General features: G+C 34.5%; 2 protein-coding genes and 1 non-coding gene across 4 annotated transcripts in view; 2 read left to right on the forward strand and 1 right to left on the reverse strand.

Moving 5' to 3' along the window:
• Positions 1-1,895: 1,895 nt before the first annotated feature.
• Positions 1,896-1,968, forward strand: TRNAA-AGC (transfer RNA alanine (anticodon AGC)). The gene has a single exon. It is a non-coding gene; the product is annotated as a tRNA-Ala (tRNA).
• Positions 1,969-2,105: 137 nt separating this feature from the next.
• LOC103492486 (formate--tetrahydrofolate ligase) lies at positions 2,106-6,976 on the forward strand. Of its 2 annotated transcripts, XM_008452884.3 has the most exons (5): positions 2,106-2,633; positions 2,907-3,056; positions 3,936-5,111; positions 5,814-5,960; positions 6,473-6,976. In XM_008452884.3, exons 1-5 carry the CDS (start codon positions 2,472-2,474, stop codon positions 6,746-6,748), a joined length of 1,911 nt encoding a protein of 636 aa, XP_008451106.1. In that variant the 5' UTR covers positions 2,106-2,471; the 3' UTR covers positions 6,749-6,976. The 2 variants fall into 2 exon arrangements, with proteins under 2 accessions (XP_008451106.1, XP_050937421.1); XM_051081464.1 differs by lacking the exons at positions 2,106-2,633; positions 2,907-3,056; positions 3,936-5,111; positions 5,814-5,960 and adding an exon at positions 6,054-6,387.
• Positions 6,977-8,354: 1,378 nt separating this feature from the next.
• Positions 8,355-24,563, reverse strand: part of LOC103492488 (callose synthase 9) — a 64,664-nt gene continuing 48,455 nt past the window's right edge. Inside the window, exons 34-52 of the mRNA XM_008452885.3 lie at positions 24,171-24,239; positions 23,922-24,099; positions 23,684-23,798; positions 23,169-23,288; positions 21,724-21,839; positions 21,556-21,639; positions 21,348-21,460; positions 14,484-14,536; positions 14,224-14,400; positions 13,566-13,613; positions 12,277-12,435; positions 11,777-11,890; positions 11,604-11,692; positions 10,663-10,821; positions 10,396-10,498; positions 9,991-10,110; positions 9,651-9,701; positions 9,392-9,574; positions 8,355-9,015 (exon numbers count right to left, since the gene is read on the reverse strand). Coding sequence (XP_008451107.1) covers positions 8,779-9,015; positions 9,392-9,574; positions 9,651-9,701; positions 9,991-10,110; positions 10,396-10,498; positions 10,663-10,821; positions 11,604-11,692; positions 11,777-11,890; positions 12,277-12,435; positions 13,566-13,613; positions 14,224-14,400; positions 14,484-14,536; positions 21,348-21,460; positions 21,556-21,639; positions 21,724-21,839; positions 23,169-23,288; positions 23,684-23,798; positions 23,922-24,099; positions 24,171-24,239 — 2,288 coding nt within the window. The 3' untranslated portion in view covers positions 8,355-8,778. The remainder of the gene's footprint in view (positions 9,016-9,391; positions 9,575-9,650; positions 9,702-9,990; positions 10,111-10,395; positions 10,499-10,662; positions 10,822-11,603; positions 11,693-11,776; positions 11,891-12,276; positions 12,436-13,565; positions 13,614-14,223; positions 14,401-14,483; positions 14,537-21,347; positions 21,461-21,555; positions 21,640-21,723; positions 21,840-23,168; positions 23,289-23,683; positions 23,799-23,921; positions 24,100-24,170; positions 24,240-24,563) is intronic.

Consider the following 24,563-nt stretch of genomic DNA (forward strand, 5'->3'; position numbering starts at 1 on the left):
TATAGTTTTAACCTCCCCTAATTATTAGGATACAAAATAGTGTATTAATTTTAGATTTTAAGTTGAATTCCTAAAATTATGCCAAAGATGGTACAATCCATTGATTTTAGATAATTTATTTCGTGGGGTGTTAAAAGTTATTTATTTTTTAAAGGAAAAGAAAAAAAATAAAAAAATAAAATTTTTATAATTATATAATATAATATAATATATATATATATATATATATATATATATATATATATAATATGACTTATAATATTATTATTATTATTTTAAAACCCTAAATTCATCATCATCTTCTTCATCTGTAGCCCCTCCCACTCTTATCTTCTTCTTCGAAATCACACGGCCGCCGCCGCCCTTGCCTCTCTTCTCTCCATTAAGATCTCTGGTGACAATCTCCCTCCGTCCGTCAAAGCCACCACTGTCACCTTAGTTCTCCGTCAAGCTTCTGTTCGTCGTTAGCCCAAGCCACCACACCCCGAGTCGCTCCCCTTTCTGTCAGCCATCTCCTCTGCGTCGCGACGTTCGAATCTGAAGCGAGTGGATTGCATTTGCTCCAACCGGTGTTTGACCACGAAGCTCTGATCGTCGTTGTCGCATCTCCACAAACCCAGTCGCCGCCATCACGATCTCCCATTTTCATGGAGCTTGTTGCACCATCCATCCTTCTTCGTAGCATGTTACTGCACCAAGGCAGCGTGCTCTCCTTGCTGTTGAAGAAGCCTACGTCCTCGAGCAGTCATGTCCCAAGTGTGGGTGCATAGTTTGTATTAATTATAGGGTATTTGTGGACGTGGGTGCATAGTTTGTATTAATTATAGGGTATTTGTGGATCCTGTTACAAATGTATTTAAAAATCACATTTGTCAATCAGGTAGGGGCATTTAAGACATTGTTCTCCCATTTATTATTTAAATTTTTTTTGTTTTGCTATTTTATCAATTTAAAAATAAAATTGTCATTTATCCAAAGTAAATCTCTAATTTTACTATTCTTCTTGTCAGCCCTAGATTATTATATATAGTTAAATTCACATTTTTCTACTAGCTTAAGTTTTTTGGTTGATTGATGATTTAAGAAGAAACAAGCTAAGATATAAACCCAAATTGAAAAACTTAACGGATATAATATTAGCTTGTTTTAAGGTACGAATGGTCTATTTGGATTAATTTAAGGAAATAATGTTTTTTAAGAAACTCATTTTTATTTAAACTCATTTTTGTGAAATTTTTTTAAAATACACTTTAAAAACTAGAAAAAATAGTTTTGAGCAGTTTTCAAGCACTTTAATTTTTTTTCAAAATAACTTATCTTTTAAATTAAACACTTGAAAATGTAATCAAAACACACTATAATTATTTTTGAAACATCGTGATGAGATTTGGGATATTTGCAATCCATGTGTGCACTTCGTACAAAATATCCCTCTCCCCCAAATGAAAGCCTTCCAAAAAGACATACACTTTTGCCACAAGGAAACAAGTGGATCTCACAAAACCCATGGGTCATACGACCAACAATCGGTCACATGAATTTGCAATTGTGTGTTAATTTTAGAGTGTCAAAGGAGAAGACCACTTTCGTTGATTTTAAAAAAAGTACCAATTTTTTAGTTGAGCCTTCTATACAAATTTCTCAAATTGCATAGGTTGATATCCCGATATATATCTTTAGGGTTGAGAAGAGACGACACAAAAGGAGACTAAACTGAAATTCCTCGGATAGGCCAAATTATAGTCACTTTGCAATTGGAATAGAAGTACATAGAGAAATCATTAATTCTTGGTAATTTTATTTCCATCCCAAAGCCCTTACATAGGCCACCTTCTTTTAGTCTTTCATAAAACACTATATTTATACTAATGTTGACATTCTGTTCAACATCCATTGGGGATGTAGCTCAGATGGTAGAGCGCTCGCTTAGCATGCGAGAGGTACGGGGATCGATACCCCGCATCTCCATCAGTTTTATTTCTTTTATGAATTTTCTTTTCTCATTTTTTCCTTAATGCTAACAAACACCATCGTCTTAAAGAAACATCCACGTGTTTTAAGAAGGGACCTTTGTCCTTAGGCAGGGCAACAATCCTTTGTTACAAGGCACAGTATCCAATTCCTCCAAGCATCTATCATCCACCGTCCATCACCATCATAATCCACAACTCCTTAATCCATCATCCAACTGCTGTAATTTTTCCCTTGAGCCATACCCCACTACAGTCTCTCACTTCTCAATTTTCATCCATCAATGATTTTTTCCAATCTGTAAAACACAATGTCTTTTCTGTTCCTTGAAAACGCTTGAAAGCGAAATCTTTTACAATCTAATCCATTCCTTCTACTATAATAGATCAGCAGAGATCTAATTCAAGAAGAATTTCAATACCCCAGAAGGATTTTTTTTTTTGCTGAAAGAAGTTAATTTCTGTTCTGGGTTTTGGAAAATCTTGTCATAGTTTTGCAAAATGAGTTCATCCAAGACAGTGAGGAAACTCCAAGTGGAGTCTCCAGTGCCTGCAGATATAGTCATTGCTAATTCAGTGGAGCCTTTGCATATAGATGAGATTGCTAAAGAGCTCAATCTTACCCCCAACCACTATGATCTTTATGGCAAATACAAGGCCAAGGTGATTCTCATTCATCTCACTTTTTTTTCTTTCCCTTTTTTAGGTTTCCCTTTTTTCTTTTTAGGGTCTTGAGTTTTGAGTGAATCTGTATTCTCGGGTTGTTTTGATTGAATGATTTGGAAAATGGAAGTACTTTTGACCGCTGCTGTGTTGTTGTCTTTTGCTTTCTTTAGGAATGTATAAAGTTGAATTGGATTATTAGGTGTTTGGAGGATTGATATGGCTGTTTGATAATTCGAGGCTGGATTAAATTATGTTGTTTTTGGTTTGCAGGTTTTGTTGTCTGTTCTTGATGAGGTTAAAGGATCTCGGGATGGATATTATGTTGTGGTTGGGGGAATTACTCCTACCCCCCTAGGAGAAGGTAAATCCACTACTACTGTTGGACTCTGTCAAGCTCTTGGTGCTTTTCTTGACAAAAAGGTAGTTTCCTTTTTCTTGAGTCATCATAATTGTAGTCTTTTTTACTGACTATTTCGGTTTTGGTATTTGAAAAGTTAATGCTTGCCATTTCTCTTGGGATGGTTTTTATTTCTCTTGATTTTTTTTTTCTTTTTGTATTCTCAGTCAAATTTCAAAAACAAAAAAGTGTCTTTAAAAACTACTTTGATTTTGCATCTCTGATTGACATGAAACACTGTAGTTTTTATTTTGCAACAAACGAGATGAAAAAGGGACACTTTGAAAGCAACAATGCTTTACTTGCTTTAGAGATTTTTTTACCCTTTTTTCTGGATAAGAAACAATTTCATCGAAAAGAGGTTTCCAATTGGGACTTTGGAAAACTTTGATTCAAATCAAACTATTGAAGTCAAGAAAAATGCATGCTTTCAAATTCATTCATATTTGTATATATTTGTTTACCCATAATTGAGCTTGTGACTATTTAAATGTAAGTATGAAAATTTCTGGGTGTGAAAGTGACTTACAAATATATTTGCACTCTCTATTCCCATCTGTAATGCTTACCTTAATAATTGAATGACTCTTTTATTGTTAGCCTCAACCCAATTCAAGAACAATTCTTGAATCTTTGGGGGATGTGATGTATTATTTTTGTTCATTTGAATCCTTTTCTATTTCCAGTTTTGATGAGGAAAAATGGATCTTATATCATGTTTTATTAGGACCTGGGAATCTATTCTTGTTATATTATCGCTTTTAAAATCATGGTTTCCTCTCTTTCAATTTTTTCTAGGTTTTATTGATGAGCAAATTAAATAATTATGCTAGTTGCGATGTAATCATGATTATACTTGGATCTATTTTTACAGCATGATCACTTGCCTAGATTGATTTCAGGTGGTCACCTGCCTTCGCCAGCCATCACAGGGACCGACATTTGGAATCAAGGGTGGTGCAGCTGGAGGCGGTTACAGTCAAGTGATTCCAATGGATGAATTTAATCTTCATCTAACAGGAGATATTCATGCTATAACAGCTGCCAACAATCTCTTAGCTGCTGCTATTGATACCCGAATTTTTCATGAGGCATCGCAGTCGGATAAGGCTCTTTTTAATCGGCTTTGCCCGGCAAACAAAGAAGGAAAACGAAGCTTTAATGATATCATGTTCAGACGTCTGAAGAAACTTGAGATCACCAAGACAAGACCTGAAGATCTGACACCGGAAGAAATTAAAAAGTTTGCCAGGCTTGATATTGATCCAGATTCTATTACCTGGAGAAGAGTAATGGATGTAAATGATCGGTTCTTAAGGAAAATTTCTATCGGTCAGGGTCCCGACGAGAAAGGAATGGTAAGAGAAACTGGATTTGATATTTCAGTTGCCAGTGAAATAATGGCAGTTTTGGCCCTTACAACATCCCTGGCTGATATGAGAGAGAGGCTCGGAAAAATGGTCATTGGAAACAGTAAGGCTGGAGACCCTATAACTGCTGATGATCTTGGTCTTGGTGGCGCTTTGACAGTGCTGATGAAGGATGCTATTAACCCAACATTAATGCAGACTCTTGAGGGAACTCCTGTTCTCGTCCATGCTGGTCCTTTTGCAAATATCGCCCATGGTAACTCCTCTATAGTGGCTGATAAGATTGCCCTGAAGTTGGTTGGACCTGGTGGGTTTGTAGTTACAGAAGCAGGTTTCGGGGCTGATATTGGTGCTGAAAAATTTATGAACATAAAATGTCGCTATAGCGGTTTAACTCCCCAGTGTGCTGTAATTGTGGCGACAATAAGGGCATTGAAAATGCATGGGGGTGGGCCCGAAGTTGTTGCTGGGCGACCTCTTGACCATGCCTATTTAAATGAAAATGTTGGTCTTGTTGAAGCTGGGTGTGTTAATTTGGCCAGGCATATTGCAAACACAAAGGCTTATGGTGTGAATGTTGTTGTTGCTGTCAACAAGTTTGCCACAGATACTGAAGCAGAGATGAATGCAGTTCGAAACGCTGCTTTGGCTGCTGGGGCATATGATGCTGTTATCTGTACTCATCATGCTCATGGTGGAAAAGGAGCGGTAAGCTACTTGATGCTGATAAAATTAACTTTTACACAACCAATCCAGTAAAACAACTCAACTGTTAGTATCATAAACTGAAGAACACTATTAATGTGTAGATCAATGAAATATATGGAAATATTTGGGGCGTTTGGCCCACTGGTAGTAGTTAGTAAGTCTGGAGTTTATATTTCGTAGCTAGTAAGTTTGTCTTGGGGGCGTAGTATTGTAAAATATAGTTTTTTGATGATCATGAAAAGTAAATTATAAGAGGAAGATGAAGTTACTCTACAAACGTGGAAAGTAAAGGTAGAAGAGAAGATGAAGTTCTTCAATAAATAAATGTGAAAAGGAGAAAAAGATGGAAAGATGAGGTTACTCGATAAATGTGCAAACTATTGAAATTGAGTTGTTTACACCACACCAATTTAAAAAGTAATTCGGCCCCTATAAATATATTTTAGTCACTATTCTTGCAGAAAATGGTATCTTTCTGTGTTCATGTCATATTAATATCTGGTGTACACTTCTATGCTTTTTAAGTTACTTTCCTTTAGGAAAAGGTAGAATAAATAGATAATCAATTTCTAATAGAACATTTTCATAATCCAAGCCCCTAAAAATTTTCTTTTCGTATCACATTCCCACAAATTAATCAACAATGATAAATGATGATCTTTGATTGGCCATTAAACTTCCTCGTGATTTTCAATTCTTCAGGTTGACCTTGGTATCGCAGTTCAAAAAGCATGTGAGAATGTAACTCAGCCATTGAAATTCTTATATCCATTGGATATAAGCATTAAAGACAAAATAGAAGCCATAGCCAAGTCCTATGGAGCTAGTGGGGTGGAATATTCAGAACAGGTGAGTTCTTGTTGCAACTTTCTATTGTTTGGTACAATTTCGGCAAAAACTTCATTTTATTTGCATTAGCTTTACATAAAAGGATTGATGCAATGATGTCATAGATTCTTGTTTCTTCAATTTGAAATAATCCTCATATTGATAGAAGAAATCTCAGTCTGGAAAGGGTTTACCTTCTGACTAATGTTGATCCAGAAAGAGGAAATTTTAACAGTTCTCTTTCCCCGGTGAGTTAGTTTCTGAAAGGATCTGAAGAAAACTATTACTTCCTTCACTTGTTGACTTAAATGTTTGGGTTGAAAGTTGAGTATTAGTTCTAATCGTAAAGCTGGAGTATGGTGGTGTCCTGGCCTAACGAAAATGAAACAGAAAACTTAAAGGATCCACAATAAATTAATTAAATCCCTAGCATTTCCTACTACTGCAGGTGAGAATGCATTTCTTTTATATGAAAACATTTTTATAAAAGTATTGATAGGAAACTGAAAAATGTTCACTGTATAAATCAACAGGCTGAGAAACAGATTGAGATGTACAGCAGGCAAGGGTTTTCGAATCTACCGATCTGTATGGCGAAAACACAATATTCCTTCTCACACAATGCTTCAGAAAAGGGAGCGCCAAGTGGATTCAAGTTGCCGATAAGGGATGTGAGGGCTAGCATTGGTGCTGGCTTCATCTACCCTTTGGTGGGAACCATGAGTACAATGCCAGGGCTTCCTACGAGACCTTGTTTTTACGATATTGATCTCGACACTGCTACCGGGAAGGTAATTGGTCTTTCTTGAAGCTGGAAAAGGAGGCTCTAGCCTGCCATCTTTCAAGTTTCTAAAACAAGCAATTCTCAAACACAGCTGTCTCAAAAGTTCCGGTACAAGAGCATTGTCTTTCTTCTCAACTATTAATGTTCTGATCTTTCCTATAATGCCGCCTTTGCTGAACTTTGAACAGTCTGAAGTTATATTTCTTAATAAAATGAAAAAAAAAAAGTGTGTAAAGATTTGTGTTCTTGCTCATATTTTGCCTTTCTTTGTTTTGGGTATCTTTGATTCATGCCTCCATAAAGTGGAAAAGATTGAAAATGGAAAAAGACAAAAGGGAGTGATTAACAGTGGTGGATTCCGCTACCTATTCCCTTCTAGAACTTTGTTCCTTCTAAAACTTTCTTATATTTGCTTTAAAATTATTGTGCTGTCAATGTAGAGAATCGGTGAAAAAAAATTCAATGAGGATGTTTAAAAAATATTATTCTGGTTTGGATGATTCTAGGTGTGTTTTAAACATACGAATATAGTTTTGAAGGTTTCAAAAATTTTAAAATTGATCCAATAAGTTAAGGTTCACTGATATTTTTTAAAATTTCATTTTACAATGAAAGATTAATAAACTTTTCTTTTTTCTTTCAGAAAGTCTAATAACAGGCTAACAATAGATATTATTAACTTTAAGAAAACAGAGATTAGTTTAACGATTATTTGAAAACATGAAGACTAAATTTAAGTCGATTCAACTTTAACTCTAACTCAAACAGACATAAAGTATATAACATAAAATATATATAGGAAAATTATGACAGAATACCCACAAATAAGAACTGGTTGTGAGAAGTAGCTGGAAAGTTTTGTGCTTCACCTCTATTTCAAAATCACTATCATGAAAATACACAGTATGCATATCCAATATTACTTTTTCGGTTAGAAACTCATACTTTGATAAAATATTGAAATATCATGCATAATATACATTTACCCATATATATCAACAAACTTATAGTCTATTTCTTATATTTGTGAGTATTCAAACTAACTTACGAAATAATCTATCATTAATTTTTGAACAAATGCGTACGATATATATATATATACATTATTGATCCAAAAAATAATTTCTTATTCTTTTTAGTTGATCCCAAAAACCACACCAACGAATTGAAATAAAAACTTCTATATTTTTATTTGTTAATAGTATTTTTTTATACATATTAAACTAAAAAAATTCTCTCAATACTTGTTTACACATTTCGATTAATTTCTCGATACAACTCGTTTAACCCTACAACAATTGAGAGTATGATTAATTTCTTAATACAACTCTTTTAACTCTACAACAATTGAGAGTAGAAACTTAGAAAATTAATTTGATTAAATTGCTCACCATGGATTGAACACTTGTTTTTTTGGTAAATGAATCTCTTTTTACCACTGACTAACCAAGATGGTCAAAAGAGTTACTGCAATAAGAAAGTTATGAGCTTCATTAATCATCATGTGATTGACCATTGGAGCACATCTAGACAAATTAGAACTGTTAATTACCAAGTCCTACATGAATATTGCTACTCAATAAATTAGAACAGTTATACTCAATAAATTTCAAGAACACAACACTAAAGAATAGTTCTGCTAAATCCTCAATTGGATTGCTCATATAAAAAGTTCATATTCAAAATCAACATTATATGATACAGGACAGTAGTACACAAATTTTGTTACTAAAACGTCAATTCAATTGATAAATACACAGGAAATTGACAATCCAAGCCGATGTTGAAAAATGCCCAAGTGAAAATCGAATAAACCAAGAGGGTAAGAACAGCAATTTAAAAGGGGCTTGTTAAGCAATCCAAACATCTGAAACCGGAAAGTACAATAGATTGGGTGAGAGGCTATAAGGAAATTCCTGTTAATCTTCTATGCTAACTAATAAGTCGTGAAGGATTTTCTAAGGCACCCCTTGGGGTCGGGAGATAAAACTGATGAAGATAAATTGCATCGAATTTACAAGGATACAAACTGGCACGGTCATGCCAATCGGTAAATCATAGGGCAGTGTTGGGATTGTTTCCAGCAAGAATTAGAGAGATCTCGAGCCCTCGACTGAAAGCCTGGTTGAACATAAGACGAGTTTGGAATGTTGATACAAATGGAAACCATGAAAGGAATGCAATGGGAATAAAGACGAGCATCCCCATCCCAGCATCATATAGCCGAGCAATTGAGCGTATGGATTTCCAGAGTCCCAGTCTCTTTATCAAAGGTTTCCAAGCTGCTGCAATCTGAAAAAGTGAATATTCTAATGTCAGGACAGGATTCTAAAATTTAACAAAGCTGGGGAAAAAGTTGATATCTTTTGATTCCATCCAATTCCTGACCATCAGAATGAACATAGTGTACGTATATATATAGGCGAATAAAACAAAAACTGAGACCATATTTACTAAAATGCTTAGGTACTTTTGTTAAAAGCATTCCCAAACACACCTCATAAATCATTTTGTTATTGACAACGGGCAAAACTAAAATAGTCCTGACAAGGGACGTGAACGGGGAATGACATTCACTATTTTATTTTTCAGTACCCAGTTATACTCAAAAATCAACCAAGATAAATGTGGTAGTAAGACAACAGGACTACTAGATTCGGGAACTCACAGAAAGAATGCCCCATCCAGTAGGTACAAATGCCAAGATGCAAGCAAATACATCAGGCAGCGACAAATCTGTAATAGCAACCGCGACTGCAAGGCCAGCCAGCGTCAAAAAGAAAGAAAGACCTTGGATAAATCGCAACAAAAGCTGGAAATTGACAGTCATCTTCTGGCTGAAGGTAAACACCTGCCAAACCAAGAGATGTGGAAGATCAAACGACTATCATACATACATATTGGTAAACATGTAGGAGAACCCATACCTTGAAAAGAACTATAAGCCCAGCTAACACGATCCAGGAGAATCCATATACCTAAAGAGTTGCCAATTTTGGAGTTTCTTACAAGTTGATCACAAAGAAAATATGGAAAGGCTATAAAAGAAACTGAAATGATTATCAAGGCTTTATGAAACATGAAACTTATTTAGAAGCTGCCATTCGTAAAACTACTTGATGGCTAAAAAATATATAAAAAAAATTAAAACAGCTGCTCATAAAAAACATCTAAATAATATAACTTGGATATTTTGAAAATTTTCTTACAATATTGGTAAATGCTAAGTAAAAGAACAGGGAAAAGAAGTTCATTGAGAGAACTTACCGACAATGATGTGTTTGATCCTTGCACATGGAGCTTATAAACAATTCCGTATTGAAAAATAAAAAATCTTAGATTTAAAATAGTCTCTGCTATACGGCCTTCAAAGGTTTTTATGTGCGCCTGCAGATTGTAAAAGGAATTTATATTTAGACTAGAAAAGAACGAGTACATCTAATGTATAGAGGTTTATCTAAATCTAATTATCTAATTACCAAAATTTAATAGTCTTTACATAATACAGATTTTAACCTTTTCACTGACTGAAAGTATAAAAATTAAGAATAAAGAACTAGGACCCAAATTGCTGATTCCATACAACTGTACAACACAGATGTAACGAGCACTACATTTAAAATTTATATAAAAGAAGGAAAAACAAAGAAAAGTAAAAAAATTTTGAATTACCAGTTCCGAGTCCCACCACGCTTCCCAACTTTCTTCACCCTTAACACCAATTCCACCACGGTAAAAAAGCCAATTGGTCCATTCCCTAAAATCCTCCACGGTCCTGAAAGGAAATATAAATAATTAGAAATGGTTTTAATTAGGGCTTTTGGATGTCCCGTTTCCACGCTAATGGGAGTAGATCTTTAAGATGCCCAGATTTTTGTTTTGTTGTAGATTATAGTCAAAATCAACAAAGGAAAATATGTTGTGGCAAAGATGACTTACTTTTGCCACTCAAACCCAGATGGATTGAACAGATAGGGAGCAAAAAGCCAAGATATTGCCATGAACCAACTGCTAAGAGTAACAAGAATGTATGCTAATGAACCACCTGAACTATATCCGTAGGCCATGTACACAACCAACAGAAGCACAACTTCCAATCTGAAAACACAATAATGTATATAAATTAAAATTGTATAATTCAGATTTTCCATTTAGTAGTTTTAAAAGTTACAATTTGGTATTTGAACATAGTTTCAATTTGTTATTTTGGGATGTAAAAGTTCAATTAAGTCAATATAGCAATTCCTATATTCTAGTAGGATTTCATACTGAGTAAAGAACAGAAAATAATTTAGATTTTGGTGAGAAAAAAAAATTAAGAGATGAACTATATCATAGGACGAGCCAAAGTGCAAAATTTTGATTATTTAAATCAAAGAAGCTAAATGGAAATGATTAAAAACCACAGGATCCAAATTGATAGTAAACCCAAACCATAAGACCTCTTAAGACCACAAAAACCAAGATCAAATTGATTTTACAATGGTTTATGGGGAGACTCTGATGGGGTGTGTGTGGTTATGGTGTTTTTGAAGCAAAATAAACATGAATTTTACATTCTTTCTAAAACAATGAAGGTCCAAGCTAATTTGCGCATACCTCCCCTCTAGAATAATTGTCTCACCATACAACATCCTCGGTAAACTATCACGATGTAAACCCCATGACCTCAAACATATTTGGGTTTATAGCTAGGTGCATATACACAGTAAAAAAATTAAGAGTTATTTAGATCTTAATTTGATCCTACACGCAAATGTAGAATAAAGATGGTGCCGATAGTACTGCTCAAAGCTTGAAAAAGGAGTAGTTTACGTAATCAGCAGAGTTCAAATAAGACATAAAAACTCTCATGTGAAATGGAAAAGAATGGCACAAACCCTTTAACAAAATGGCTGCGGGAGTACAGTCGGTAATTTTCAGAGAATTTGATATGGCGAACCACAAATCCCCTTCCAGTTGCATGATACTGTATAGAAGTAGAGCTTTTAAAATACTATAAGGTCTCTTGGAGAATGACAAATGAGCAGAAAATATAGCAGAGCAAACAAACCTTCGCACCACCATGTAGAATTGTTCGGCCAAAATAGTGAGTTTTTGTGCCAAGAGAGAATGTGAAGAAGACAGAACAAAGCTGAAGCTGCATGGTTATGAAGCTTACAATAGCCTGCAACCAGGATCCAGTGTAATAAATGAGACGAAAACAAAAAGATTGCTGGAGAAAAATATAACTAAATAATGATATCATTGCTAAAATAACTATAGCTTTAGTGGCATTAAGCATATACGATAACCTTAAGGTTAGAGGTTCGATCCCCCCCACACCTCAATCATCAAAGAAGAGAAGGAACAAAGGACTATTTGAACTTGCTCTTGCATATGACAAGCATGGGTGCTTCATTGACCAAACAGCATTTGTTGTTAATTGAAGCTAATCTTCAGATGTGTGTGAGAGAGAGGGAGAGACCAACAATGATAGCAGTTCATGATCGTACAAGAGCAGTCAACTTTTTGGCATACAAAAAATGAGGTATATATTTGAATAGCATTTACCCTGAAGAAACCTTGCTCCAATATGAATCCCAAGATCATAGGCACGGCAGTGAAGATACCAATTTGGATGAGAAACTGTGTATTCAAAGCAGCTGACAATGCAGTATTATCTGTAATATTAGCTCTATCTTCAATGGTCTCACCAACTCCAGATAGTGCCTGAAACAAAACCATGCATCAGTTTGCACCACATTCTTTTACTAGGAAAAGAAGGAAACATGTTAATAGATAAATATTTAAACTAGTCGCAGATAGGAGTGCAAGTTGAAGCCCAATAAACCAGAAAGACCTAACCCAATTTGCAGAAAATTAGCCCCAACATCAATTTGGTAAACAAGGAGAGAAAAAGATTACCTCAGATCAGAAATAAATGAAAAAAATATTAATTAAAGAGAATTAACCAGGTACACATTGAAGCCCACTACTCGACTAACTGCACTGGAGTCTACCTTGAACAGTACCAATCAAATAGTTTTAGTGCCTACGAGAGTTGAACAAGACTTAGGACCCATTTGGTTGGAGGTTTTTGGAGGTGGGAATGTATTTGGTCATTTAAAGCCCATGTTTGTTTTATGAGCGTTGTCCGTTTTCCTGGGATATCACTTTCCCAGGCATCTTTATTACTATCCACCATTGGATTTGCTTTACCTTGCAAAATGGTGGACTTCTTACAATCCTTTCCCTCGTGCAAACTTCTTTTTATTATATTATATTATATTATTCTTACTTGCCATTTCCTTATTTTATTTTTTTAATAATATAAACTTTACAAAAATATATTTTCTTATATAATTTTAATTTTATATCGAACAGTTAGTTTTAATTATAAACTATGCAACTTTCATATATTTACAATTAATATTATAATAGACTCTTAATTATTTTTATCAATATATTGAATGATATTTATTCTTTAATCAATCAATTTATTACTATTATATAAGATTGTCAAACTTAATTTCATTAATTAAATACAAAATGAATATTTTTTTTTATAAAATACCCAATCCTGATAGCATTCTCATGTACAACAAAACACAATTATCTTTGATTCCCCGACATTATATATCCAGACATCTAATATTCCTAGGCATTTATAAAACCTTGAACCAAATCACCCCTTAACACTCTATATTCTAGAGGCATAGGTTACTTCCAAACTGTTCGTGAAGTTCATGGATGATGGTCATCAAGACAGTTATAAATTTCCATCATACTACAAAACAAATAACTTCTACCCAAGAAAACTGAAGCTTATATAAAAGATAATTGCACAAGATAAAACTTACCAAATATGCTTTTCCATAGAGAAAAATGTATACAGTCAGCACTGTTAACTGCAGAAGATTATAAATAAAGAAAATAGATCAGATGTCTTAAAATTTATGATAACAAAATTATGAGGGTGAACTTCAACTACTCGTTAAGATACAGTCTTGTTCTATAAACAGTAAGAGGTCCTCAGGAAAAAATTATTTTGTTTGATTGTTCTTGTTAAAATATAGCAACAAATTTTACTTTGATGGGAACGTCGTTTTCTTTCTTTTATTAAAGAAAGGACCCTCAATATTCTTCCTAAGATGAGTAAACATATATTGCAGGATGTGTCAGTTGCTATCTAAACTTGAAGTAGGAAATAGGAATAATCAAGATATTCTGTACTACATCAGGGACGTCCAGATGTCATTAGCTAAACGTACTCAAGTTTAAAAATAGCAAGGAAAAGCCAAAAACAAGATTGTATAGGATTTTTGGGGAATGGCAAAAAGTAAGACTATTAGCAAACCACAATTTCTTCTTCCAGATAAACAAATCATAAATTTCTCTACTAGCGGGAAATTCAAACTCTTTCTCTCCTGTTCAATAGGTTCTATCAAGGAGCATAGAAAATGAGTAATCATTGCTCAATACTCTACATGTTTTACTGGCATACACCCCGTGACATACCATAGTGCAAAAGTAGTAGCCAACAGTGGTGAAATAGAATGACATCATCCGGAAAAAATCAAACAGTTGGCCAAGCCTATATACATCACGGCTAAGAACTTGTTCTCCATTACCACCAGCAACCTTTCCTTCGAAAAGAGCAATCTGATTGAGACCAACATCTCGCCCTTTACCGACCTGACATAACTCAGAACAGTTTCGGTAAGTTCACCATCAACTGATACTGCATTATTAGAAAATTAAATGATGAAAAATTCCACCTGAATATACTCATGATGAGTGACGTTCCCTTGCCTCAATGTTGTGTTAAATCCTTCAATGCAGAAAAGTACTCAGGTAAATGGAGAGATCTTATGCCTCATAAAGAGCAATGAAAAATTCATAACAGTAACGATCAAGAAAATGAAATAATGCATACAATAGTACAGTGTTTATTATTCTCTTTTATTAAAGAAGTTGATACAAGTGGAGCACCAAAGGCAAGAAATAGATCGTGGTTGTTAAAGACTATTATGGGAATTTCTTTGCATGACTCTTCATCTTATTGAATCAATCAAGGTTGGTTTTTTGCATTTCTCCGAAGAAAAAGACAAATGGAAGCACCTACTGGCAATCAATTACAATTATCTGGTATAATTACTTGCTCTGACTAGGGAAACAAATAGTTCAAAATGACTTTGAGCAATCAAGAGACATTTATGGTCTTTTAAGTTTTGACCTTTTGGGTTTGGTTTTCATTTGGTCCTAGGTTTCAAAATGTTACATTTTTACTCCGGAGGTTTAAGCTTTGTTTCAATTTAGCCTTTAGGTTTCAAGATTTATACTTTTAACATTGACTTTCGCTATATACTCACTTTCAGCCTTCGGTGTCAATGTGCATTAACTAATTAAAAATTATTATGAAGTGAGATTTTAAAAATAATTCTAATGGTTAGGAAAGAATAGTGAATATTATAATTCTTTTAAGTTAGTTAATAGACATTCACACTAAAGATTAAAAGTGGGTATTCAACATAAAAATCAAGGTAAAAATCATAATTCTTGACCAAATTGAAACAAGAGTAAAAACATGACTAAGAACATCCTCCTTTCTTGATGTTTCTTTAAAGTTCTTTAATATTTCTTTAGCTAATTCTTGAATATCTTGAATTACTATTCTTGTATCTTGAGATTAGTTTTTCTTTAGTTAATTCTTGTATCTTGAGTTAGTTCTAAAATAACTAACTCAATTCTAAAGTTAGTTCTAAAATAACTAACTTCAACAAACTCTTGTAAACTTCCCGCCTATAAAAGGCTTCCCCTCTCATTAATAAAAAATATCAGGAGTATTATTCATAAAAATTCCTAAAGACTTTGCATTACTGCATCAATTGGTATCAGAGCGTGATCCTAGCTCACCCTTCTCACAAAAACTTGGATCTTACCACTCATAACCATGGACGCAGAAGCCTCCTTCGACCAATGCTTGCATTTGGTAGAACAAGCTGTTGAAGAACTTCAAAAAGGACAGTCGAATATACAACAATCTTTAGTAGAATTAACTAATCTTTTTAGCCGAGGGCATTCCCAGCCTTTAGAAGAAGCAATCTAGCCCCCAAGAAACCCAATTGCAGCAAACTAAGGAAGACAAGGACCAAGAAACCCAGCTGCAAACCAAGGACGACCCAGAAATCAACCTGTTCACATCCACAATAACCAGCTATATGGAAACAACTTACCTAGACATTTGTTAGATGATTGACTCTTTCGATGAACACAACTTGCCAAACATTCATCAAGAACCACAACGAGGGTTAGACTTCGACCATATTTTCAAGAAGATCAAGAAATACGTATGAAAGTGGATCTCCCTACCTTCAACGGTCGAATGGACGTGGAGAAGTTTCTTGATTGGATCAAGAACGTAGAAATTTTTTTCGACTATGCCAATACACCCGAACACAAGAAGGTCCGATTAGTTCCTCTCAAACTTCAAGGTGGCGCAAGCGCTTGGTGGGATCAATTACAAAACAATAGACGACTATTCGGTAAACAGCCAATAAGAAGTTGGCCAAAGATGTTACATCTAATTAAGAAGAGATTCCTACCAATCAACTACCAACAACTACTATACAATCAGTATCAATAGTGTCATCAAGGCTCACAAAGCATCATGGATTATACAGAAGAATTCTATAGACTTGGCGCTCGAAATAATATTTCCGAAACCGAACACCAACAAATTTCCAGGTTTATTCATGGTCTTCAAGATGAGATTAAGGATATTGTAAACTTACATCCTTTAACTTTTCTTTCAGATGTCTCTCCTTAGCTTCTAAGACTGAAGATAGTGAAGAGATCAAGAAAACAAAGATTTCTCAAAGAAAGAACAATCGGGACAAACATCAAAGAGCTAACCCAACCAATTCATTTAGAAACTTTCAACAAGTTCCTCCACAACCTCACACAAGAAAGATGAAAACCTACCAAAGATTCCAGCCACCAAACCAAGTGAGAATATCACAAAAAAGAAGGTTGACAACGTTTATATTCGTCCTACTTTGGGTAAATGTTTCAGGTGTGGTCAACAAAGACACCTTTCCAATGAGTGCCCTCAAAGGAGGACTTTAACAATTGAAGAAGGACAAGAAAAGGATGACTCATGTGACAACATCTGAGACTTCAACTCCGGATGAAGGAGATCAATTATCTTGTGTAATTCAACGAATTCTCTTCACTCCCACAACTGATCGGATACCTCAAAGGAATTCTCTTTTTCGAACAAGATGCACCATTAACCGTAAAGTGTGTCAAGTTATCATTGATAGTGGTAGTAGTGAAAATTTAGGGTCTAAAAAACTAGTTTTATGCCTTAGATTTAAAAACTAATCCAAACCCGAATCCCTATAAGGTTAGTTGGATAAAAAAGGGGAGGTGAAGCTACTGTTACTGAGGTTTGCACTATTTCTTTATCAATAGGACAACACTATAAAGACCAAATTATATGTGACGTTCTAGATATGGATGCTTGCCACATACTTTTAGGACGGCCTTGGCAGTATGACACATATTACGATCATAGAGGTAGGGCTAACACTATTGAATTTGATTGGATGAGTCGTCGTGTAGTTCTTACCTATAGGCAGCCTCCCCGAAACAAACCTAACCCTAATAAAGGAAAACAATCTTTTTTCAGTAATTAAAGGTAAGGAGTTCCTGCCTCAAAAAACAGCACCTATATTAGCCTTTGTTATTAAAGGTAACAGCACTACACCTACAGAAAATCACATACCTAGTGAGATAACAAACCTTCTTGCTGAATTTTCGAAAATCATAGAACCAACTACTAAATTGCCACCTCTTAGAAATATACAGCACATTATAGACTTAATGCCCGGTAGTACCTTACCTAATCTGCCACACTATCGAATGAACTCTAGGGAGTACAAAATCTTACATGAACAAATAAAAGAACTCCTTAGCAAAGGTCATATCTGACCTAACCTAAGTCCTTGTGTTGTCCCAGCCTTACTTGCTCCAAAAAAAAAAAAAATGGCAGCTGGAGACTTTGTGTGGATAGTAGAGCAATAAATAAAATTGAGGTTCCCCATCCCCAATTATCTGACCTCCTTGATCAATTAGGTAAGGCTTCCATCTTTTCCAAAGTAGATCTAAGACTGGTTACCACCAAATTAGAATTAAACTAGGAGACGAGGGGAAAACAACCTTCAAAACCAATGAAGGGTTGTTTGAGTGGTTAGTTATGCCCTTTGGTTTCTCTAATGCCCCTAGCACCTTTATGAGATTAATGAACCAGATCCTACAACCTTTTTTGAATCAATTCATTGTGGTATACTTTAATGACATACTCATCTATACCTCCTCTAAGGAAGATCACCTAAAACACATCCAACTACTTTTTACAGTCTTACAAGAAAATGAATTACAAACTAACCTTAAAAAATGTGAATTTTTGTGCTATAGTATTCATTTTCTTGGATTTATCATAAGTTGTAATGATATTTCTGTCGATCCTAAAAAGATCGACTCTACTAGTTTTTGGCCACAACCAAAGCTCCAAAAGATATTCAATGCCTTTTAGGTTTAGCCTTTTTTATAGAAGGTCCATAAAAAAATTCAACACTATTGCAGCACCTATGACAAACTGTTTAAAGAAAGGCAATTTCCAATGGGATCAAGCCGAAGAAGACAGCTTCTGTCAATTGAAATTAGCTTTAGCTAGTCCCCTGTTTTAAAACTACCAAACTTTGATAAACCATTTAAAGTCATTGTAGATGCTTCGGGTTCAGGTATAGGAGCTATCCTTAGTCAAGAAGGCCACCCCTTAGAGTATTTTAGTGAAAAATTAAGTACTTCTAGACAAACTTGGAGTACCTATGAACAGGAACTGTATGCCCTTGTGCGTGCTCTAAAACAATGGGAACATTATCTACTTGCTAATACTTTTATCTTGCTTACTGACCACTTTTCTCTTAAATTTCTGAATTCCCAAAAACAATTAGTAGAATGCATGCTCGATGGCTACAATTCTTGCAAAGATTCAACTTTGTAATTAAACATACTTCTAGTAAGTCTAATAAAGTTGCTGTTGATGCTCTCAGCCGAAAAGGTATACTTCTCACCATCCTCCAATCTCAAATCATTACCTTTGATCACCTACCTACATTTTACCCTTCCAACACTGATTTTAGAAGTATTTGGGAAACTTGCTCTAACCATAAACCTTGCAACGATTACCACATTGTTAATAACTTTCTCTTCATAGGTGATGTTTTGTGTATTCCTCACACATCTTTAAGAGAGGCAATAATTAAAGAAGCACACTCTAGTGGATTAGTAGAACATTTTGACCGAGACAAAACTTTGGCTGCAATTAGCTTTAAATTCTTTTGGCCACAACTCAATAGGGATGTTACTAACTTCATCAAAAGATGCTCTATTTGCCAAACAGCTAAAGGTAATTCTCAAAATACAGGTTTGTACACTCCTTTACCTATTCCTTCTACTATGTGGGAGGATTTATCTGTGGATTTTGTTTTAGGCTTACCAAGAACTCAACGGGGTCATGATTTTGTTTTTGTAGTAGTAGATCGCTTTAGTAAAATGACCCATTTCATCCCTTGTAAAAAAATTTCTAATGCTTTGAATAAAGCTAACTTATTTTCCGAGAAATTGTTAGATTACATGGAATTCCTAAAACTATAGTTTCGAATAGAGATGTAAAATTCTTGAGTCATTTTTGGAGATCTCTATAGAAGAAATTCGATACCAACACCAACCTTATGTTTAGTACCGCCAGCCAAACAGAGGTAACCAACCGAACTCTTGGCAACCTCATTTGATGTCTTTGTGGGGACAAGCCTAAATAGTGGAACTTAGCTTTACCCCAAGCAAAATCTGCCTTCAACCACATGACAAATCGCTCAAACAAGGAAGTCCCCATTTGAGGTTGTATATACTAGTCTCCCTCGGGTCACTTTTGATTTAGCTAATCTACCATTTGTTGTTGGTGTCAGTATGGAGGCTGAAGCAATGGCTAAACGTATTTCCAAGCTACACCAAAAAGTCAAGAGTCATTTAGAGCTTGCTAATGACTCCTACAAAACATTTGCTAACTCTCACAAACGCTTCAAGGAATATCAAGTGGGTGACCTAGTTATGGTGTACCTTCAAAAATCAAGATTCCCTGTTGGTCAACATTCCAAAATGACAAACAAGCGCTTGGGTCCATTTTAAATATTGGAGAGACTCGACCCCAACGCTTACCAAGTGGATCTCCCAGCAAACATAAGAATCAGCCTAATCATTCAATGATGCTGACCTGTCTCCTCACCATGCTCCAGATTCCTTCTCTTTGGCTTCCTAATTTCACTCGAGATCGAGTTTTTTCCTAGGGGAGAGGTTTGATGTAGAACATCCTCCTTTCTTGATGTTTCTTTAAAGTTCTTTAATATTTCTTTAGCTAATTCTTGAGTATCTTGAATTACCATTCTTGTATCTTGAGATTAGTTACTCTTTAGTTAATTCTTGTATCTTGAGTTAGTTCTAAAATAACTAACTTCAACGAACTCTTGTAAACTTCCCTCCTAAAAAAGGCTTCACATCTCATTAATAAAAAATATCAGAAGTATTATTCATAAAAAGTCCTAAAGTCTTTGCATTACTGCATCAAAACATTTTAGAATTTAGGGTAAAGATTATCCCACAACTATAACAACCACCTATTGTTACAGTAAATACTATTTAAAATTCCTTAATTAGCTACAGTCAACCTCCTAAATTATCGATTGACCCAAAAGCTTAAGCTCATGGGTAAAGACAAATTAATATTATATCACTTAACAATCCTCCTCACTTGTGGGCTCAATATATGAAAAAGATACAACAAGTGAAAATAAATTTTAATTGGGGAGGAAATAAGTAATATAATAGGGACTTGATCACTTGCTCTTATACCATCTTAATTCACTCATTGACCCAAAAAGCTTAAGCCAAAGGATAAATGTGGATTTAATATTATATCACTTAACACAGCACTATTTCAAAACCCTCATTTGTTATGGTATTTACTATTTGCTACAACTTATACAATTTTATATTTTTACATTTGTCATTTTTTTATTCTTCGCTATGGTACTTACGGTTTTCTTCTAAAATTAAAATAGTTTAAACCTCAAACACATACTATTATAACCTACCCTCCAAACACAAACTATTATAACCCAAGTATAACAAGGCAAGGACTATAATAACCAACTCCTTGTCCCAAACACCATCCTTAGGGACAAAATCAAAACTTAGGACTCCGATCGAATGGAAACCATACCTAAAATTGAGAGACCAAAAATGCATTTTTCCTATTTGTCGGATTTTTTTTTAAGAATAAAATATAATCCCAAGTCATTCAATGGAACACACTTTTAGCCATTACTTTTTCCTAGGATACTTATAGAAAAATTGAATTTGTTTAAAAGATATCTTTTTCTCACAACACATACTACAATTTTTTTGGAAGTGACATATCAATCACATCCCGCCGGTACCAACCATTCAGAAGCTAATAAAGATATGAGTTAAATGAAATAAAACAGCTTAAATACATCTTAGCAAGTAAAAGAGGATACCTGCAAAGATATCTTCACTAATGTTGATAACACGGGAGGCCTTGCTGATGCCACCTCGTGTTAGATGAAAAACCCTATCAAAAACATCTGGATGGCCATAATGCATACGCACTCTGACCAAATTTATGAAAAAATTAATCTCAAGAATAAAGCAGAAAGAAAAATCTAAAAATACTAATATATTTATTGCATGACGGCAATTACTTACTTCAAAGGATTTGCCAGAACACGCTGACCAAGGGTCACAAAACTAGTTTCTTGATTCGACATGAATGACGCAAGAGATGAAACACTGCACAGACAAATCAATTATTACATGTCATTTAGAATATAGTTGAGAAAAAAAAAAGATTTATTAGATACAAATGGAAAGTACCTCCCCGTAAATACATGTTCCCTGACACCCAGTATGGTAGGAGGACGAATACCATGATCACAACCAAACTCCTCAAGAAGATTTCTCATCTTCAATGCTTCTTCGAAGTAATTATCCTAGATTTGTGAAATCTCACATGTTACAAGTAATGGAGAAAAATAAGATCGACACAACGATAACTATGTTTCTGAGCCACAAACATTATTTACATATGGAAGAGTGTGAAACATTTATCATTCTGGTATCCTTACTTATCCTTATTGGCTTCAATAAAAGTGCTACAAAACTCCACGAGTTACAACATATACAAGTATTTTTGTTTTTCTTTTCAATAAATCGTTTTGATAAACTATTTCCCACTACCTTTGCGCCTATATACAAATCACTTCTAAAAGGTGATGTGTTGTGGTGTATCTTGTCTTGTTATTGCTAATCCTTAAGGGTATATCTTTTAAGAATTTATGTTTTGGGTAAGAGTAACTGTCGCAGACGTGAAATTGTGACCCGATTGCTGACCATCCACCATTAGTTGAGCCATTCAACTCGAAAACCTCGCTTGATTGATTTGGCTCCATGGTTTAGAGACAACGGGCTTTGTATGATGGCCATCTCCGCCAAGAAAAACAAGTATACGTTGAAACAAAGGAATCCATTAGAGAAATTTGGAACCTAGAATGATCTATCTCTCGTGAGAATAAGCAAAATCTACGCTTAGAGAAGGATAATTGTCTGGTTGATGTGGTTTAGTGAAGTTTTGGACCTTTCCCTTCGTGTTTGTGGATTGTTTGCTCTCAACTAACTTGACATTTTCCCTTCATCAAGAAGGTCGTTTCCTCAGTTTTAGTAAGTGTGATTACTGTTATGATTATTGTTTGCATCACTTGTGGAGCATATGGATCGATTTTTTGCTTCATTGTTATGGGGTGCATCTTTTCGATGATCTTTGGATCGTAGTCTTGATTGGGTCTGGTTCTTCATTTGGTGCCGGGAGGCCTTCTTGCATCATCGATCCAACTTTCACATTTCCGTTTTACTCCCTTTTGTTGTTCCCCTCTCCTTGGTTGTAGTTTTATCTTGGATTCAAGGTTTCTTTATTACATGCTTTTTTCTTTTTTAACAGGAAATAAGCCTCTTCATTAAAATAACGGAATGAGACTATTGCTCAAAGTACTAGAGATACAAAATATTCTTTGGATATTTCATTAATCAATTTCATTGTTTCTTATCCTATATTCGTAAACATTCTTTGGATAATTCATTAATCAATTTGGTTTTTTTAACCGTTTCTTCCATAATTTAAACAACCACAGACAACTGTAAAAATTAGAATATAATACTACATAAAACTGGTAAAACCGAAATATAAACTACAAAATTTCAGTAGAATTGCTTTAGCTCAAGGAAAACTCAAAGAAACAACAAAAAAACTAAGAAGTAATTTTCACCTGATTCATATCAATTGTTTGAACAGCATTTCCACGAGTAAAAATAATAGCATGATTTTGATTCTCAGGCTTTCCTTCACCCAACTTTGGATCGCCAGGCAATTTGATAGAATATATCTCCTATAAAAAGGGCACAATAGAAAAGATAAATCAATCAAGAGGTGGGAGGTAGAATAAAGAAAACAACATGTCAGAACTTAACCACCTATCCTAAAATTGAAAATTGTTTCAAGTTAAAACTGGACACAAACTATATATAAGGAAATGATAAAGAAAAGTCATCAGAAGAGTTGACAACTGGAGAAGCAAAATTATTAGGAAATTCATTTTTACAAATGAGCATGACATGAAGAATACTTGACAAGTACTAGTATTTTATTATTATTTTAATTTCAATTTTAATTTTCATTTTAATTTTTTTATAAGAAAAATTGCTAGTATAAAAGACAAGAATAAAGGTGAAAAATAAACGCTTATCCATGCAAAATAGAAAGGTTAAAGGAAAGAAATAAGACCTTGTCCTTTCCATTGATATCAGCCTTTACAAGCTTCGAGTAAAATTCTTTGTGCACCTTACCATCCTTTAGGCTTTCAATATCATCGATGTAGGCAATGCGAAGGGCTTCGTTTCTATTTAGAAATATTTCAGAGTATAAGACATTATAAACAACAAAGATTATTCTAGGATTAGTTAAACAGTCAGACTTCTTTCATGTGGGGGATTCAGTGAGACAAAAGTACCAAGCAACTCACCTTTGCATAAGCAATGCGATGTCAGAAGCCTCTGGTTTTTGTTGTTCTCTTTGTCTTCCATATATCTGACATGTCACAACATATGTAAATTTAAGATCTGCTTGTGCACGTGCTTCAGGAGATAAATCGAAACCCCGAGTATCAGTTGTGTCAGAACAAGGAATGGCAGCTTCCAAATCTGAAATTCCTCATATGGTTAGGTAATGCAATATCAGGAGGAACTAGAAAATATTAAATGGTTATTCTGACCTCCATAAGTTCCTCTCTCTAAATAAGTCTGCAGCATAAGAGCTTTCCTATAGTACATCATTCCACGAACTGCAAAAAAATTCCAGCACATTAATCTATACATTTATGGATAAACTATCTTTTGACAACAATGCACTCACACTTCTTGCAGTTTCTAGATTGCTACTGGAACCTAAATTTTGAGAGTAAGTACTAAATAGTAATGTAATAAATAAATATGTGATGACCTATGCCTAGTGTTTCATAATTTAAGTTTGAGTACAAGAAATTACAAAAACCGCATAAAAACTCATTACAATAATAAGCTATCCATTTTTACTAATATGGCTAATGTCATAGGCATTACATTCTAGAATGCCTAATATAAAATGATACTTTATAAAGAAAACATCA

The sequence above is a fragment of the Cucumis melo genome, chromosome 2 (genome assembly GCF_025177605.1).
Source record: "Cucumis melo cultivar AY chromosome 2, USDA_Cmelo_AY_1.0, whole genome shotgun sequence".
Classification (NCBI taxonomy): domain Eukaryota; kingdom Viridiplantae; phylum Streptophyta; class Magnoliopsida; order Cucurbitales; family Cucurbitaceae; genus Cucumis; species Cucumis melo.

Excerpts from the sequence above, each read along its gene's own strand:
- LOC103492486 (XM_008452884.3), top strand. The coding sequence starts at position 2,472 with ATGAGTTCATCCAAGACAGTGAGGAAACTCCAAGTGGAGTCTCCAGTG. Across the intron at positions 2,634-2,906 it reads ATGGCAAATACAAGGCCAAG|GTTTTGTTGTCTGTTCTTGA; the intron begins GTGATTCTCATT and ends TTTGGTTTGCAG. Across the intron at positions 3,057-3,935 it reads GTGCTTTTCTTGACAAAAAG|GTGGTCACCTGCCTTCGCCA; the intron begins GTAGTTTCCTTT and ends GATTGATTTCAG.